This window comes from Balaenoptera musculus, chromosome 10, assembly GCF_009873245.2.
Source record: "Balaenoptera musculus isolate JJ_BM4_2016_0621 chromosome 10, mBalMus1.pri.v3, whole genome shotgun sequence".
NCBI classification, from domain to species: Eukaryota; Metazoa; Chordata; class Mammalia; order Artiodactyla; family Balaenopteridae; genus Balaenoptera; species Balaenoptera musculus.
Window position 1 is genome coordinate 56,622,783 of NC_045794.1, and position 18,321 is coordinate 56,641,103.

Here is an 18,321-nt window from a genome sequence, read left to right on the forward strand (position 1 = left end):
TGAAAACAAATGCTAAATACTTTGTTTCCAAAATTTGAGATGTTAACTTTTTCAGGAAGCTCATAAGATGGTGAGAGAAGCAAATGTCAAGCAGGCAACAGCAGAAAAACAGCTAAAAGAAGCACAAGGAAAAGTAAGTTGTTGCTGCTTTTAATACTATAAAATGTAAAGAAATTAGTGATTACTATTTTAAAAATACCTTAACATTTATTGGATTTGTTCTGATTATAAAAGCAGTGCTTACTTTAGAAGATTTTTAAAACTACAGGAAACTATAAAGAAGAAAATAGCTACTACATATATATAATTAATAATGAATGTTTGGTGTCCATTTATATTAGAAGCAAATGATTTAAAGGCTTGTGAATCACATGTATTATCAAAAGGATTGTATAATCACATTTTAAAGTTAATATTTATTTTCTTAATTCACTAAAAAATAGCCAACTGAAATGTTATTAGATTTTACTATTTTAGGAACGAACAGCAACTAATCATAAGCTATTTTTTAATATATTTTGAAGATTTTGAAAATTCACATAAGTGAAATGTTAGACATTTTGATAATTTAAAAAATTTCATCTGATGTGAATAGCAGCTGAATCCAGACTGTATGGAAACATCAAAAAACTTGGTTTAAAAAAAAAAAACCTTCAAAAAAACCATTTGGTTTTACTTTCCTTTTATTAATCCATAGGAAATACAGATTAAACTTATATTTCATCTTTGAAAGTAACTAAATTGCTAACATTTAGCTGCATCTGTCATAAAACATATTCAGTGTATGTGACTGTGTTGATTTCTTTTCAAGATTGATGTACTTCAAGCTGAAGTAGCTGCTTTGAAGACACTTGTATTGTCCAGTTCTCCAACATCACCTACACAAGAGCCTCTGCCAGGTGGAAAGACACATTTTAAAAAGGGGCATACAAGAAATAAAAGTACAAGCAGTGCTATGAGTGGCAGTCATCAGGACCTCAGTGTGATACAGCCAATTGTAAAAGACTGCAAAGAGGTAACTCGTCCAGGACTGTCCCCTCTGACTCTTTTGATACTTATTAATTCTCATCACTGAGGTGTTGGTTATGATTTTTGCCAGCAAAATTTTTAGTACAAAATATTCAGTATTAAGATGGGGGAGGCTTTATCTAGAGCTGGCTGCTTTCAGGGATTCTTCATTTCCCTTCTCTACCTGGCTGACCTTGGAGTACCTGCTGGAAACTTGGTAAGTTTCTTAATCTCGATATTTCATTTAGGGAGCAAACGGTCATGTGTTGTATAAAGGAGAGTGGGTGGCTTTAATGATATGACTAGTCAAAATTTATTGCTAAGGTGCTCTAGCAAAATATGAATATAAGAATGTGTGAAAATATTTAGGTGATTTTCTTGAAGAATGGCACATTGCTTTTACTTAAATTCTGGGAGAAGCAGAATTTTATATCCATAGGGTAGTCCTAGAGTTCATTCAGATAATTAAGCAACAAAAAATAGAACTAATGGTAGCCTTATCATTTTAAAAGATATGTTATAAAGATAACTGAGATAATAACTGGAAATATTTTGAGGTGTTCTGAGTAAAATAGTTTTTACTTACATATGAGAAAACATTTCCAAGGGGATTGATCACTAATTAATGAGCAGCCTTCTCCCATTTTTTTCTTAAAAGCTGTATTTTACATTGTGAATTCAAGTCCATCATTATTCATTAAGAAGCTGTGTGTGCTTGTTCAGATTTTTGCATGGAAGCCAGGAGTTTATTAAATTGAATAACCAAGGTTGTTACTTATTTTAATTGAATTGCATTTTTAGTTATTAATAAAAAAGATGCTAGTGAGAGAGAAGTTCAGTACTTGGTCAAATCGGAATGTGACAAAATCTAAAATTCACATTGGTTTCTATTAAATATTTAAGAAACTTTTTTAGTCATAACTTTAATTCTGATTTCTTTCAATTTAGATAGCATTTTTTTTTTTGGCTGCGTTGGGTCTTTGTTGCTGCGTGGGGGCTTTCTCTAGTTGCAGCGAGCAGGGGCTGCTCTTCATTGTGATGCTCAGGCTTCTCACTGCGGTGGCTTCTCTTGTTGTGGAGTACAGGCTCTAGGCGTGCGGGCTTCAGTAGTTGTAGCTCATGGGCTCAGTAGTTGTGGCTCGTGGGCTCTAGAGCGCAGGCCCAGTAGTTGTGGCGCATGGGCTTAGTTGCTCCACGGCATGTGGGATCTTCCCGGACCAGAGATTGAACCTGTGTCCCCTGCATTGGCAGGCAGATTCTTAACCACTGCGCCACCAGGGAAGCCCTAGATAGCATTTTTCATTGCTTGGTACAACTTGTATTTTTGCTATGGTTTCTCAGTGTGTGTAATTATGTACCTTTTTTCCCTATTGTGTACACTAAGAAAATTTAAATAGTTTCTCATGGAACATTTTAAAGTCTTGTTTTTAATTTACAAAATTCCTTAAAATATGAATAGGCAGCATATAACTTTTTGCTTCCCTCATATATCCTGTTTTCTAATACATGTGAAAAACTTGTCAAAAAGTTTTATTAGACAGAGGAGACACATAAATTTGACTTGTGTAAGTCTTAGAAAGAGATCTAACAACTGGAAGGAAAATGAAACATGTCCATGTTTCTGCAGAAAATGTGATGGGGGCATTTGGTCATAACGTATCTTCTGAAAGCATTTAAAACACACGTGCATGCATGCACACGCATGTAATGAGGCAAGGCTTTGAGATCAAGTCACTCAGATGTCAACTTTTACTGGTTTCTTGCTCTGTAACCTTGGTCAAGTTATTTTATTTCTCTAAACCCTAGTTTCCTTATCAGTAAATGGAGATTATAATATTTATCTTGCTCAGCTTTTAGGATTAAATGTTTGTGAAGTGCTTACCATAGTTCCTGACACAGAGTCAGCTCTTAATAAATAAATTACTGCCTTTAAACTAGAGTCTTTCCTTAGAACACTACTTACCTACTTTGAGCTTTATATCCATCAAAGGGTAGACTTTACAAAGAAAGTGAGTTTGAAAATGTAAGTATTACTTATCTGCTAATATTTTTATCCTTTTGCCTTTAGCTTTGATTCAAGGAATTTATGGATTGGGATGAAAAATATTCACATTGAGATTGCCATTATACACCTTAAAGGAAAGTCTGTAGGAAAGCTGGGGTACAGTCAGCCTTTTGTTACTTTTGTGAAGACTACCTGCACATCTGATTGAGCTGTGCTAGAGTCCATAGCTGCAGTCAGTGCTTCATTTATAGTGTATGCAGTGTTTCTGGCTTAGAGTGCCAGGCGAGTGAGAGACACTTCTCTGTGTTTGGGTGGCTGTGGGTGGATGTAGCTTTGTATGTTGACAAGTGTTGAGCTGGGCTGAGGGAATCTGTAGAGAAGAATACTTGGGAAAATTTATTAAATTGGATGGGAAGAGAAGGGACAACTGGAAGAGTGAATAGGAAGGTGGGTGCCAGCCTGGATTATTACTGATAATTCAGATGGTAGATACTGGATGTTGAAATGCCAAAACAATCTAAATAAATGTTATATTTTAAGATAGTCAATTTAGGAGGCTTTGTGTGTGCTGCTTTTAGTCTTGCAGCTTATACAGTAAATATTTTGAAAATTCTTTTGGAAATGCCTTAAGGTAATAGCAGAACAATTGGTGTCACTTTTGACCCCAAACGAGGTTTCACGGTTTAGTCAGTCTCTGTTTATTCAAACATGTTATTTTTAAATTATTTTTTTTTAAAAATTATTTATTTTATTTATTTATTTTTGTCTGTGTTGGGTCTTGGTTGCTGCGTGTGGGCTTTCTATAGTTGCAGCGAGAGGAGGCGACTCTTCATTGCGGTGCGCAGGCTTCCCATTGCGGTGGCTTCTCCTGTTGCAGAGCACAGGCTCTAGGCACGCGGGCTTCAGTAGTTGTGGCACGCGGGCTTCAGTAGTTGTGGCACACGGGCTTCAGTAGTTGGGGTTCGCGGGCTCTAGAGCGTAGGCTCAGTAATTGTGGCACACGGGCTTAGTTGCTCCACGGCATGTGGGATCTTCCCGGACCAGGGCTTGAACCCATGTCCCCTGCATTGGCAGGTGGATTCTTAACCACTGCGCCACCAGGGAAGCCCCTCAAACACTTTATTTAATTAACTTGGCTCCAAATTACTTTTTGATTATTTTCACAAAAGACTTATCATCTTGTATATTCAGGACAGTGTGCACTTGTATCTTAAGGGGAGCTCCAACATTACTATTATTTTTTTTGGCGAGGTGGATAATAGTAGTGTCCTTGGACACCATAGTGGATACATTGAAAAGTGCCACCTAGTCATTTGGGAATTTGGATTGTTTTTTAAAAAGAAAAATTGCTGCAATGGAATATTACTCAGCCATAAAAAAGAATGAAATATTGCCATTTGTAGCAACATGGATGGACCTAGAGATTATCATACTAAGTGAAGTAAGTTAGAAAGAGAAAGACAAATATGATATCCCTTATATGTGGAACCTAAAAAAAGATGCAGATGAATTTATTTACAAAACAGAAACAGACTCACAGATGTAGAAAACAAACTTATGGTTACCAAAGGGGAAAGGACGGGGGAGGGATAAACTAGGAGTATGGGATTAACAGACATACATTACTATATATAAAATAAACAAGAAGAATATACTGTATAGTACAGGGAGCTATATTCAGTATCTTGTAATAACCTATAATAGAAAAGAGTCTGGAAAATATATGTATAACTGAATCACTTTGCTATATACCTGAAATTAACACAATATTGTAAATCAACTATACTTCAGTTAAAAAAAAAAGAAAAATTACTACTGTGTATTATAACTAATCAAGAATGGTTCAATTATTATTTTAAATAAAGAGTATTTCTTTTTCAGTAATATTTAAATTAGGTTTCAGTTTTATAAAGTTATTTATGTTTGTACTTTTTAAAAAGTTATTTTGTGTTTTCTTTTGTCAGGCTGACTTATCCCTGTATAATGAATTCAGATCTTGGAAGGATGAGCCCATAATGGACAGAACATGTCCTTTCTTAGACAAAATCTATCAGGAAGATATTTTTCCATGTTTAACCTTCTCAAAAAGTGAGGTAATGAAAAACAAATTTTAACGGAAAAGCATTTAGAGTTGTTCCTATACCTTTTACTAAGTCATGTTACATATTTTAATATCTCTTACATAAATAAGTTATAAAGTGTCATATTTTACCATTTTCTCCATTCCATATTAGGATCATAATAATTTCTTGGCATTCACTTACTGAACCTCTTTCCTTATTTGAGCAGAGGATCACTTACGCTGCAGTGTGTTGCATTGGAGTGAAGTATTAAATATGTAAGGGGGTAGGACTTAATTTTTAGTCCAAGGTTCAGTGCAAGGGAAGTTCTGTACACTCTAAGGTGTTTGTTGGGTTTATCTGTATGTGATTAAAAAGAAGTCCTATTTAGTTTCTTCATCTTTAAAACAGGGGAAAAAAATGCCTGCCTTGCCTGTGTCACAGGATTGTTAAGATAAAATGAAGTGAATTAAGTAGATAGAAAAACTTAAAAAAAAATACTACGAGGCAGTGTACAAATGTAAGGTCATAATTTTAATTTGTTCTTACATGTGGAAAGTTTATCTACAAATATCCTGTTAATCAGTGTTTACGAAAGTTAATCCTAAGAGTCTTATGTTAAGTCTTTAGAGGATTTAATTATATAACACTGCTTGTAAGGAAAAGTTAAGATGAACTGTAAAATGCTTTTGATATGTAGATTTGTTAGTCATTGTGGCTCTGGTTTTAGGTAGGCTGTTCAGTATGAGTAATCTTGCCAGAATGAAATTTGTCTTTCATCAATTGTTTATCAGTTACTACCGTCTCCATCTGGGCATTTAATATTTGATAACTCAGTTAATTCTTTTGTAGACTCTTGTGCACATAAATACATGATCAGTAAATATATAGCTATAATTAACACATATTACTGTGTTATAAATGACCAATAGGAAAAACTAATGCATAAATTTAGCAAAATGAAGCATTAGGATATTCATTTTGCAGTGACGTTACGAGTGGATATTAATTGTGGGTAAGGGGTGGTGTGGAATTAATGTCTTTAATCTCCTTCTAGATAATAAGAAAAGTTATTTGGCTATAACTGAATTGCCTTTCATAACAATGTTTGAATTATAAAAGAATTCAAACCGAGATTATGTGGTTTCTTTCTTTTTCATTAGCTAAGGCAAATCTAGTGGACCTTGGGAAAAATAATTTTTAAAAACTAGTTTATTATAGAATAGAATTTTTATATTTTCCTGCCAGCATAGCATCTAATACTTCTTTGTTTTTTTTGAAGTTGGCTTCAGCTGTTCTGGAGGCTGTGGAAAACAATACTCTAAGCATTGAACCAGTGGGACTACAACCTATTCGATTTGTGAAAGCATCTGCCGTTGAATGTGGAGGACCAAAGTATGTTTTCAAAACCATGTCTTAGGGAAGATACTGAGTTTTTAAAATTTTATGTGTTGTGGTTATTTAATATTTTCTGGTTTTAAATGTTAAATCTCTTGTCAGTTTTCTATTTAAAGTCTGTGCAGCCCAAAGACCAATCCCCGGGCAGTGTGGGGATTTCAAATTTAGCATCAGTGGAGAGCCCTTTTAATTACAGACGTATATGTGGGATCCAGGTAGATCAGGTGTTAGAAACTTCTTTAAAAACCGCATGTTATAATCCATTAGTTGATTATGAAATCTCTTTAGTGGGTCATAAGCAGAATTTTTGTTTGTTATACTTATATGTATAGCTATGTGTTCTGGGCTTTTGTGTAAATTATTTCTTTTTGAGGCTTGCCATCAAAAATAGTTTGAGAAGACAGTGAATTAGACCAAGTCTTACCAAGCATGAAAACAGGGTACCAGAAGGCTTGGTTAGTCCTCTCCTTTACTACTCTCATTATAAAACTTTCTCACTTTGGTAAATAAACAGCTCTGTCTCCCATATGTGAGAGATATTTGGCAGTTGTATACCTTCAGGGGTGACTCCCACATTTCGTAGCAGGGCAAGCTGTCTTCCATCCGGTCCTGGGAGGAGGAAAGACTGAAACCAACAGTACATAAAACGTTTGCCACAGCTGTTTAAAAAGTGACTTCAGAAGATTTTGAGGAAGCTGCTTAGTTGGTGGTGAAGAACTAGATCAGTATAGGGGACCGAAGAGCCCGAGAGAGCTCACAGCAAGCAATAATTGAATCCCATCAGGCCATTTTGCAGGCAGAGGAGGAAATAGCTGGTTGAGATTAACTACTAGGTCTGTTAAAGCCAGTCGTAGGAGTTGTATAGTTCTTGTTTCCTTTTACGCACGTTACACTCTCAGCAGCATCACACAGTGTTGGTATTTGGGTAAATTAGTCCTGTATTTGCTCTGTGAGCCACACGTCTACCTACAGTTATGTCCTGTTTTACACTCTCCCATGCCACACCTGTAGTATGGTGGCCTCTGAATTTTGGGGAAGAGATTTTCATTCCTAAATTCTATCCTTCAACAAACACGTGGGTATTTTTATCCTGGTCATTAATACTTTTTTTTTTTTTTCAATATTCATAAAGGATATTGGTCTTTAAATTTTCAGTTATCCCTACTCGAAGCTTTATTATTATTATTATTATTTTTTAAATTATATCTCAAAGCTCTTAATTTTTTAAATTTTTATTTATATATATATTTTTTGGCTGTGTTGGGTCTTCGTTTCTGCGCGAGGGCTTTCTCCAGTTGCGGCAAGCGGGGGCCACTCTTCATCGCGGTGCGCGGGCCTCTCACTGTCGCAGCCTCTCTTGTTGCGGAGCACAGGCTCCAGACGCACAGGCTCAGTAGTTGTGGCTCATGGGCCCAGTCGCTCCGTGGCACGTGGGATCCTCCCAGACCAGGGCTCGAACCTGTGTCCCCTGCATTGGCAGGCAGACTCTCAACCGCTGCGCCACCAGGGAAGCCCCCATTAATACTTTTTGTACTTTTAATTTCTATGTTATACCTTATTTTAAATATAGCAGTTTTTACTGTAGGATTTTAAATTTATGCTTGTGTTATATATTACACATTAAACGTGCAAATATCAAATGATAACAAATCAGAATCTCAGTTAAAGTAGATTTTTACAGTATTTTAGTAAAATAATTATACAGATTAGGTTTAGAGAATAATTTACATCGTTAAGAATATTGTCGTCTTTGTGGGAATGGGGCCAGAAACCAAGGTGTTTGGGGGGCATATTGTGTGGAGAAAACTAAAGAAGACGTTGTCCTCTTTTTTGAAACGTGAAGTATGGCTCTTGTGGATGAGGTTATCAAGATAATCACTAAACGAATGGCACGGTCCTCGGGGAATTTTGTGGAAGGCAAGATCATTCCACTGGTGGTGATCAGGGACTGTTCTTGGGATTTGATTTGATCTGGGCTTTTGAAGCATGGGTGGAATTGGGGAGATAAGGAACAGTACATATGACTGAATAAAGGAACAAGAAAACAGTGTGTTCAGAGGATGGTGAGTGTATGGAGAGGGAAGACGTGAAAAAAAGGAATTAGAGGTGACTGATTAGAGGGATGCTGTGAACTTTTGGAAATCAATAGGAAGGGCTCTGGTTTTGGAAACAAGATGATAGGTCTAGATTTAGACATGTTGACATCCCTAAGTGAAAATGGCAAACAAGGATTTGAAATCTTGGGACTAGAGCTGTTAAGGGATACTGAGGTAGTGTGGCATGTTAAAAAAACATTGGAATTAGAGGTCAGAAGACTTAGTGTTGAATCCTAGCTCAAATAAAAATATATTGGCTTTAGAAATGAGATAACTTAAACACTTTTTTATTATTTTAAAAGTTGGTGCTTAAAACCACTTTACCTGAGTCCTTTCAAAATTAGAAAAATAGTAGACAAACAGGTATATGTCTGCTTCCAAAAGGTGATTTTTATCAGTTTGATGGTTACTTTTTTCTCTTGTGTAAATTATACTTAAAATGGTATAGTTCCAAGGACTTTTAACACTTGTGCCTTAAATTTCTTGATTGTCTATCCTCCCCAAGCTAGCAGTTAGTGCTTTTAAATATTGTTGTAGATCATTAAAGGAATTTTCTAATAAAGGAACAATGAGGCTAAATCTCTTTGAAAAGGTAAGAATTCTTTTGTGATTTGAATGGCCACTTCCAAAATTACCCTCTTTTGAATGCACATTCTCCATGTGTTTGCTTAATATGGAGGCACATTTGTATCATATTTCTGGTAAGTATAGCTGAAAATTAACGTTCATTTAATATATTTTTCTTAATTATATAATTTATAATGTCGTATAAAATGCTATTCGCAGCTTTATTTTACTTAGAGCTACACTAATCTGGCATTGACAAGGAATGACAGCTATCTTCAGTCAAGCTTCTCATTTAGGGGGTTGACAACTGGGCTGCTGTGAGTCCAGCCTGATCCTGTTGAGCAGTGGAGTGACGGGTGGCCTGTCACTTAACCAACAGTCACTGAATGTCTGCTGTGTGCCAGGCGCATGCTTGGTGCCAGGCATTTAAAGATGAATAAAGTACATTCACTGCTCTCAAGAGGCTTTCAGGGGGACTTCCCTGGCAGTCCAGTGGTTAAGACCCCTGGTTAAGACCCCGCACTTCCAGTGCAGTGAGGGCAGGTTCAATCCCTGGTCGGGGAACTGAGATTCCACATGACAAGTGGTGTGGCAAAAAAAAAGAGGCTTTCAGCCTAATCCCAGCCAGAAAGCCCTCATACCAAATTTTACATGTTGTAGTATGCAAAGAGAAAGGTTGGTATGTCTAAAAGTAGTGTACCCTTTGTGTAATTGTTAAGATTCAGTGTATTTGTACGGTAGCTTATCCTTTGTATTTCTTAGGCCTAGGTGCCACATTAAATGCGTATATACCAACCCAACACACCAAAAAGTATCCCATCTGAAAGCTGTTCTCCTGCAAGCTGTCAATAACATGTTTTGAGACTTAAGCAGTCACTTTTAAGTTTTTTTCAACTGAGAGAGAAGTTGAAGTCCCAATGGAAAGCTGAGAGCTTCCCTGCAGCTGATTACTCATTTGTAAATTTGCTCCAGGATAGGACATATATTAACACATTTAGCTTCTATTTCTAGAACCATGGTTAAAGCTATGCCTGTAAGCTTATACTAGAATGTAAGCCCCAAAGGGCAGGGATTTTGTCTTTTTCATCATTATAGCCCAGCGTCACAAAGTGTCTGGTACATGGTCGGTTCTCATATATTAGTTGTCTTAATGAATATACAACTTGTCCAGAAGGTAGGGGCAAAATGCTTTTAATTTAAAAAACTAAAATTTATCCTTATTTTACAGAAAATGTGCTCTCACAGGTCAGAGTAAGCCCTGTAAACACAGAATTAAATTAGGGGACTCAAGCAATTATTATTATATTTCTCCTTTTTGCAGATACAGGGTAAGTAACTTAACCACAAATTTCTTTTTTTAATTTATTTTATTTATTTATTTATTTTTGGCTTCATTGGGTCTTCGTTGCTGTGCGTGGGCTTTCTCTAGTTGCGGCGAGCTGGGGCTACTCTTCGTTGCGCTGCGTGGGCTTCTAGTTGTGGTGGCTTCTCTTGTTGCAGAGCACGGGCTCTGGGTGCACAGGCTGCAGTAGTTGTGGCTCGTGGGCTCAGTAGTTGTGGCTCGAGGGCTCTAGAGCGCAGGCTCAGTAGTTGTGGCGTGCGGGCTTAGTTGCTCCTCATTAACCACAAATTTTAATAAAGCTTGCTTTGATGTGAGATATTTGACTGTTTAACATTTTTTTTCTTTTTGGCCTAGATCACTTCTGTATGTAACTTTTTCACGTACATTCGATATATTCAACAGGGACTTGTGAAACAGCAGGATGGTGAGTGTTCTTAATTCATTATAAAATATTTGCATGAAAGTTCAGTAAAAAGTATGGAACATAATAGTAAGCACAAGTAAACTTTATTATTGGTACATTTATATTGAATCTCTTTTGTAGGTCTAATAAAATGTGTGAAGAATTTGGGAACAAATGCGTCTTTTAAACATGTTGTATTTAATCCTTATATTTGCCTCATTTTACTGTAATTTTGAGTTTTAAGCAGGATCAGTTTTAACTTTTAAGGGGTATATGATAAACCAGATGGTAAGTGTGAGAGGAGCATATAAAGCCCATTGAATTTACTCCTTAAGAAATAAAAATGAACAAGCTCTAGACATGGTCAGATTTATTTTATTTTATTTCATTTTATTTATTTTTTAATAGATTTTTTATTTTTGACCATGCCACGTGGCATGTGGGATCTTAGTTCCCTGACCAGGGATCAAACCCGTGTACCCTGCAGTGGAAGTGCAGAGTCCTAACCACTGGACCGCCAGGGAATTCCCCAGATTTATTTTAATTACTGGAACCCACAAGGCACTAACAATAAATTTTTTTCTGTATTTTCTACTTTCATGTGTGAGTTAATAAAGCAGTCCTGAGTGTAATTCTGAGTGGAATAAAGATTACTGTGTTGTAAATCAGCTGAGACATGCAGATGATATATCCAGGGGAGTCAGCCCAGGACTCTCCTGGATATTTTTTAATGTAGTCTTTCATGGCATTTTTAATGTAGTCTTTCATGATTACTTATGGTTTTATAGCCGAATGTCTTAAATACCAGGCATAGAAACTAATATGGCCTGACAGCTCCAAAGCAGTGTTTTGTTTTGTTTTTGGTTTTTTTAAAATATGTATGATTGTTTTAAAACAGAAATAGCAGATACTAGGCTAGGGACAAGTCCATGCCAGTTTTGTATTTGAATTTGTGGGAAATTTTCCTGTTTATATTTTTCTGAACACTGAAAATTTTCTTATACTTAAAAACTAGTAGATGCCTACTATCTTTCTGTCATGTAAACCAGTGAATCTTAATTCTTTGGAAAAATCAGTCGTGTTGATAAAAACTTAGTTTAGCGTTTTCAAGCTCTAGTACGTTGAAAACAGTCATTTATTTATAATCCCATATAATTAGGTTTTAATGCATAAAAGAAAAGGGGTGAAACCTGTCTCTAATTAACATTGAATTTCAAAAGGCCACAGAGCATAAAAGCAGTCTTTAAACTATACAGTACTTTTTATGACTTTAATAAAATTTAAATCTTTTTGAATACCTATTGGTAGATAATATGATTTAAGCTGAAGAACAGATGATTTGTGTTAAGTTGTCAAGCATATTTTTTCTCCTTGTTAAAAAAAGAAGTTTTATGTAAAAGAATGAAATTAGAACACTCCCTAACACCGTACACAAAAATAAACTCAAAATGGATTCGAGACCTAAATGTAAGACCGACACTATAGAACTCTTAGAGGAAAACATAGGAAGAGCACTCTTTGACATAAATCACAGCAAGATCTTTTATGATCCACCTCCTAGAGTAATGGAAATAAAAACAAAAATAAACAAATGGGACCTAATGAAACTTCAAAGCTTTTGCACAGCAAAGGAAACCATAAACAAGACGAAAAGACAACCCTCAGAATGGGAGAAAATATTTGCAAACGAATCAACGGACAAAGGATTAATCTCCAAAATATATAAACAGCTCATGCAGCTCAATATTAAAGAAACAAACAACCCAATCCAAAAACGGGCAGAAGGCCATTATAGACATTTCTCCAAAGAAGACATACAGATGGCCAAGAAGCACATGAAAAGCTGCTCAACATCACTAATTATTAGAGAAATGCAAATCAAAACTACAATGAGGTATCACCTCACACCAGTTAGAATGGGCATCATCAGAAAATCTACAAACAACAAATGCTGGAGAGGGTGTGGAGAAAAGGGAGCCCTCTTGCACTGTCAGTGGGAATGTAAATTGATACAGCCACTATGGAGAACAATATAGAGGTTCCTTAAAAAACTTAAAATAGAATTACCATTTGATCCAGCTATCCCACTACTGGGCATATACCCAGAGGAAACCATAATTCAAAAAGAGGCATGCACCCCAATGTTCATTGCAGCACTATTTACAATAGCCAGGTCATGGAAGCAACCTAAATGCCCATCGACAGACGAATGGATAAAGAAGTTGTGGTACATATATACAATGGAATATTACTCAGCCATAAAAAGAACGAAATTGAGTCATTTGTTGAGACATGGATGGATCTAGAGACTGTCATACAGAGTGAAGTAAGTCAGAAAGAGAAAAACAAGTATCGTATATTAATGCATGTATGTGGAACCTAGAAAAATGGTACAGATGAACCGGTTTGCAGGGCAGAAGTTGAGACACAGATGTAGAGAACAAACGTATGGACACGAAGGGGGGAAAACCGTGGTGGGGTGGGGATGGTGGTGTGCTGAATTGGGCGATTGGGATTGACATGTATACACTGATGTGTATAAAATTGATGACTAATAAGAACCTGCAGTATAAAAAAACAAACAAACAAAAAACAACTAATACTAAACTTTCTTTGGGTTATTTGTATGGAAATATGTTAATATAAATGTTTCAGACATTACATGAAATTTCTAAAAATCTTACATGTTCTGGTATAATGTTATAAGTCACAATTTTAGTCATTACTTTAAAATGTATATCTCAGAAATAACTAAATTTCCTTGTCAATTGCATTATTATGAACTTTCATCAAATCTTTAACCATGGTCATTTTAAAGTCTTTTGTCATTTACGGACAGTTCTGGGTGTACTCTGATGCTTTTTCAAAATTGTTCCTATAAAAGGGTTTCATCTTCAAGGAATTCTTGGAAAAGACTGACAAGTACAAGTTTCTGGTAACTGACTATACTGCTGAACTGAATGAATAAGCATTTTCAGAACTCTAATGGAAAACTGATGAATTCATAAAAGTGCTAACAAAAGATCAAGATGGAAAAAAAATTAATTACATGGGACTGAGTGAACTGATGAGGATGATTATAATTTTTGTGACTTTCTGTTTGAATAAAAAAATAAAATAAAATAAAAAAAGAAGTTTTTGTAGGGAAGAATGAAAGGTACTCTACTTTGTGAAAACAGGAAGAAGGGATCATGAGTGGTTGTGGTGATGGTGATAAAATTGATATCTTGTCTGGTTCCTCTTACTCTTTCACTTTACAGCATTTGTTACACATTGTATACTGAGTGAGTTTGTAGTAAATTATTGTTAGTTTTACAATCTGTTTATTATCTGTGCCTTGTGCTAAAAAGGATTTAAGGCAGTTAAATATAAAGCAGGGTTTCTCAGCCTTGGTACTATTATTATTTTAAACTGGATAATTCTTTGTTGTGGGAGGCTGTCTTGTGCATTGTAGGATGTTTAATAGCATCCCTGGGCTTTACTCACTAGATGCTAGTAATGAAAAATGTATCCAGACATTGCCAAACGCACACCTGGGGACACATTCTCCCAGGTTGACAACCACTGATCTAAATCAATCTAATCTGATCATATGTAGAGAGAGACCTTTTATTATCTAAAACATAGAGCAAATTTCTTCCCACTTATAGAGGGGACTTTCAGAAGCACAGGTAATTGAAATTTACAGTTCATCCTATGCATTTATTTTTATTTCTAATTGAGCCATACACAAAATCTTTCCCTATTATTACAAAGAATGTTACTAAGTTCTCTGGACTGTCTCTTGTTTTCCTTTTTTTCCTGTTTACTCTGTTAGTTTTAATGAAAAGTGAAAAATGGCCAAGATACAGCAAACTATAGCAAGAAGATGCATAAGTTAGATAATAACTCTTGTGTAATTGAGCACTGAGTGTAGTTACTCAAGAAGGCAGCAGCATTGCCAGTTACTCAGGACACTGAGATGCCTACCTTCTTTTGGGCTAAAATGGTAGTCAGTCATTGATGTTTCTAACAAATCGTTGTAGCAAAATTGGTAAATACTGCTTATTTATTCATAAAACTGGGATGCTCACAAGTACATGGAGAAGTTAGTGTGAAATAGTGATAGCATGTCTAAGCATTAGGTACATCATCAGGAGATGCCCGACTGGCATTTCAGCTAATCTGAAATTTTCAGTGAAACAGATTAAAAATTAAGATAATAGTTTATGATTTATGTGTTTCTCTTTTCTGTCTGTGTAGTTGATCAAATGTTTTGGGAAGTTATGCAGTTGAGAAAAGAGATGTCATTGGCAAAGCTGGGATATTTCAAAGAGGAACTGTGATGCTCTGCCTGGGACCATGCATGAACCTCCCTGAAGACCTGGAAAATGACTGAATATTTTTATGGTTACTTGATATTTATTTCCTTCCAAGGAGTGGGTCCAAAACTTTTTCCCTCTTTTGCAAATTACACTGAGAAGTACTGTGATTTCTTTTAAACTGACCTATGCTGTGTTTGCTTATTCTTTAGTTGAACACACTATAAAGAATTACAGGTGTACTAGTGATTGTAATTTATAGTTGCAAAAAAAAAAGCTAAATAAATAAATATTAGATTGAGTGTGTTTTTGCTTTCTCTTCTAGCTCTGACATGATACGTAGGGTCAGCTGAATATATTGAATTGTAGTTTTCAAACTTCATAGCAGCCTGCAAAAGACAAGGCTAAGTGAACAGGATCAGCTTCCTTCCCCCTCACTAGAATGACTCTATTTTTGTCAGTTTTATATGTTAGGATTGAAAAAAAGATTTTATTTAAAGAAAGACTTCTTCTGAAAAGAAAGTCACTTTTGTTCATTCTGTTCTCTGTAACTTAAAGAATCCCTTTATTATGGTGATTAATAGAGGACAGTCACATTTTATTCTAGAGATGCAGTCTTGAACATCTTGATGTAGTGTATTTATACTTTATATACATTGAGCACTGTAGTAATCATTGAAAGGGTATAAAGGTAAAGTAGGAGTTTGATGTGTGCTCTGGGGAGTTGGAAGGGGTGTGGGTTGAAAGAGTGATACTTGCAAAGGATACACTGATCACAGAGCCACTCGATCTGTCATTTTCAAATTGTAAAACAAATTGTATGGAAAAACTATTGATTAATATTAATTATACAAGTAAATAGTTTCATGATAAAGTATAGTGAAGTACAGAAAAACAAAAAGAAGAAATGAGAAACCACTTTAGTCCGTCCATCTAGAGAAAGCTACTCAATACTTTTGAAGAATAGACTTACAGATATTTTCTACCTATGTGTGTACATTTCTGAAACAAAAAGTAGACTTTCTTTTTTTTTTACTTAAAAATTCTACAAATCTGGATCAATGTAAGGTTTTGATTATAGGATGGTAACTAATTGTGTTTGGAGATTAGTTTGTTTTAAATTTCTTTTTCATGTCATAATGCTGTGATGAGGATCCTTGTGTATACTTCTTTGAACATTGTTGGGTTATTTCCTTCGTATAGATGCCTAGAAGTAAAATTGTTGGGTCAAGCAAGGTACATGTGTATTTTAAAATATTTGATCTGCATTGCCAAATTGCCGTCTAGGAAAGTTGAACCAATTTATATTCACAGCAGATGTGTATGAGAGAACTGGTGTTCTGAAGGTGGTATTACTTTCAGTCCTGTCTCAAAGGTTTGGTCAACCTTACGTATAGAAGACTCAGTCACCAGGATGGATGGAAGCCCACAGACTAAAGGATATTTGAGAATGGTATGGCAGAAACCATCATTACCATGCCCAGCTCAAGAATATGAAATTGAACATGAAAAGAAATTTGAAACTAGAATTTTATGTCTTGATAGTTCTAATGTGAGGGCATAATAAACATGCACTCAGACTTTCAGAGCTTCAGAAGATTTTCCACACAAAGATGCAAATTAAAAACACTTTGGGGGGACTTCCCTGGTGGCACAGTGGTTAAGAATCCACCTGCCAATGCAGGGGACACAGGTTCGAGCCCTGGTCTGGGAAGGTCCCACATGCCGCGGAGCAGCTAAGACCATGCACCACAACTACCGAGCCTGCGCTCTAGAAGCTGCGAGCCACAACTACTGAGCCCATGCGCCACAACTACTGAAGCCTGCACGCTCTAGAGCCCACATGCCACAACTACTGAGCCTGCGTGATGCAACTACTGAAGCCCATGCACCTAGAGCCTGTGCTCCACAACAAGAGAAGCCACTGCAATGAGAGGCCTGTGCACCGCAATGAAGAGTAGTCCCTGCTCACCGCAACTAGAGAGCCTGTGTGCAGCAACAAAGACCCAGTGCAGCCAGAAAAAAAAAAAAAAATTAGGGAGCTTCCCTGGCAGTCCAGTAGTTAAGACTCCACACTCCCAATGCAGGGGGCACAGGTTCGATCCCTGGTCGGGGAACTAGGATCCTGCATGCCGCATGGTGTGGCCAGTAAATTAAAAAAAAAACACACTTTTGGAGAAAATACTAAATTTAAAAGAGAAACAAATCCAGGAGATGCTTTGAGATTTGGGAAGAAAAGTGATCAGATACGTAGAGAAAGTTTGTTGATAAAAAGAATAAAAAAGTAAGGCTAAAGAGAATTTTAAAACGTCAAGTATATCCATAACAATCTAGAACTAAAATTCTTTACAATATCAACACAATGGGAATGGGAGGAGACCAGAGAGCATGGGGATATATTAAAGTTCTTGTTAGATGAAAAATGGAGATAATTAAAAGTGAAGAGACCAAGTAGAGAAAGAGTATGATATGGAAATAAAAAGTAAGTAAAGGGCTTCCCTGGTGGTGCAGTGGTTGAGAATCTGCCTGCTAATGCAGGGGACACGGGTTTGAGCCCTGGTATGGGAAGATCCCACATGCCGCGGAGCGGCTGGGCCCGTGAGCCACAACTACTGAGCCTGCGCGTCTGGAGCCTGTGCTCCGCAACAAGAGAGGCCGCGATAGAGGCCCGCGCGCCGCGATGAAGAGTGGCCCCCACTCGCCGCAACTGGAGAAAGCCCTCGCACAGAAACGAAGACCCAACACAGCCAAAAATAAATAAATAAAAAAATTAAAACAAAAAAACAACAACAACAAAAAAAGTAAAAAGATAGTCAAATTGGATTAAAGTCTATGATAACTAAACAAAGCATGACGACATGGAAATGTTGGAATAAAAGAATGGAAAAAAGATACCAGGAAAATACCAAAAGAAAGCTAGAGTGGTTATACTGTTATCAGAAAAAAACATGATAGGACAAAAATATTATTAGACATAGAGATGGGTTTTACATAATACTAAAAATTGAGTGCACCAAGAAGACTTAATGAGAAAATAGAAATAATAAAAATGGAGAAATTTAAAAATACTAAGAGCTGACTAATAATATCAGAACTTACAAGGATACAGAGAAAGTGCTTCCAGGAAAAGTTTATAGCTTT

General features: G+C 36.2%; 1 protein-coding gene across 5 annotated transcripts in view; it reads left to right on the plus strand.

Annotated features, from left to right (window-relative positions):
- LOC118902507 (RAB3A interacting protein) overlaps positions 1-15,482 on the plus strand; it is a 48,271-nt gene extending 32,789 nt beyond the window's left edge. For 4 of the 5 annotated variants that reach the window (XM_036866923.1, XM_036866925.1, XM_036866926.1 and 1 more), the window contains exons 5-11: positions 56-133; positions 812-1,015; positions 4,978-5,106; positions 6,356-6,468; positions 10,363-10,462; positions 10,831-10,900; positions 15,122-15,482. In XM_036866923.1, the coding sequence (XP_036722818.1) occupies positions 56-133; positions 812-1,015; positions 4,978-5,106; positions 6,356-6,468; positions 10,363-10,462; positions 10,831-10,900; positions 15,122-15,204 (777 nt within the window). In that variant the 3' untranslated portion in view covers positions 15,205-15,482. The remainder of the gene's footprint in view (positions 1-55; positions 134-811; positions 1,016-4,977; positions 5,107-6,355; positions 6,469-10,362; positions 10,463-10,830; positions 10,901-15,121) is intronic. The other variant, XM_036866927.1, reaches the window with a different exon arrangement.
- The last annotated feature ends 2,839 nt before the right edge of the window (positions 15,483-18,321 follow it).